We start from the raw sequence: 684 nt of genomic DNA on the forward strand, positions 1-684 counted from the left end.
AATGTTATTTCTGGAAATATTTTCATTTTTGCAAAGTTTGTTACAATCTAAGATAGATAACGATCGTTAATGTGACGCTGATTAATGGTTAAGCGGAGTGATACATGTAGCCAATCAAATTACACGGTCGGAACTAACTGTATAATTTATCATATCGTTGACTCCGATTTTATTTTATCTGGCGTTTATGTTATAAATTAAGACTATTAGAACGTCCTGTGACACTTTGCTCAGTATGTTCCAACACTGATGCTTCTCGTCTCCTGCTTTGCATCTGTTGGCTTGATCGCCTGTCTTCAGACACAGCGGCTGTATGATTTCAAAAGCACGTGCACTATATTTACATGTGATTGTGTTGTAAGCAGGAAGGATTCTGTGTTTCAGGCAGAAGCAGCAGATCCTGCAGCTCCATGCGCGGATCAGAGAGAATGAGCTCAGAGCACAGCAGGTCCTGCAGAGCCAGAGAAGCTGGTTTGACGATCCCCACATCCTAAATACCAAGGTAACACCAAGCTGCACCTCACTGATGAAGGAGCATATGCAAATTCATCATTTGATGGTCACATACCAAATATTTTCTTAATAAAAGCACAACTAGTACTGCACTGCTGATCACAGAATCCAGACCACTACTACAGTAACCATCTACAACACGTCACATAGAGTTAATAATAATAATAATAC

At 39.9% G+C, this 684-nt stretch overlaps 1 protein-coding gene across 1 annotated transcript in view; it reads left to right on the forward strand.

Moving 5' to 3' along the window:
* LOC111649042 (centrosomal protein of 85 kDa-like) overlaps window positions 1–628 on the forward strand; it is a gene marked incomplete at its 5' end in the record, with an annotated part of 6,084 nt that extends 5,456 nt beyond the window's left edge. Inside the window, one exon of the mRNA XM_023398780.2 lies at window positions 385–628. Coding sequence (XP_023254548.2) covers window positions 385–583 — 199 coding nt within the window. The remainder of the gene's footprint in view (window positions 1–384) is intronic.
* Between the last annotated feature and the right edge of the window lie 56 nt (window positions 629–684).

Source organism: Seriola lalandi, unplaced genomic scaffold, assembly GCF_002814215.2.
Source record: "Seriola lalandi dorsalis isolate HSWRI2012SDOR001 ecotype SW California unplaced genomic scaffold, Sedor1 jcf7180002049886, whole genome shotgun sequence".
Lineage (NCBI taxonomy): Eukaryota > Metazoa > Chordata > Actinopteri > Carangiformes > Carangidae > Seriola > Seriola lalandi.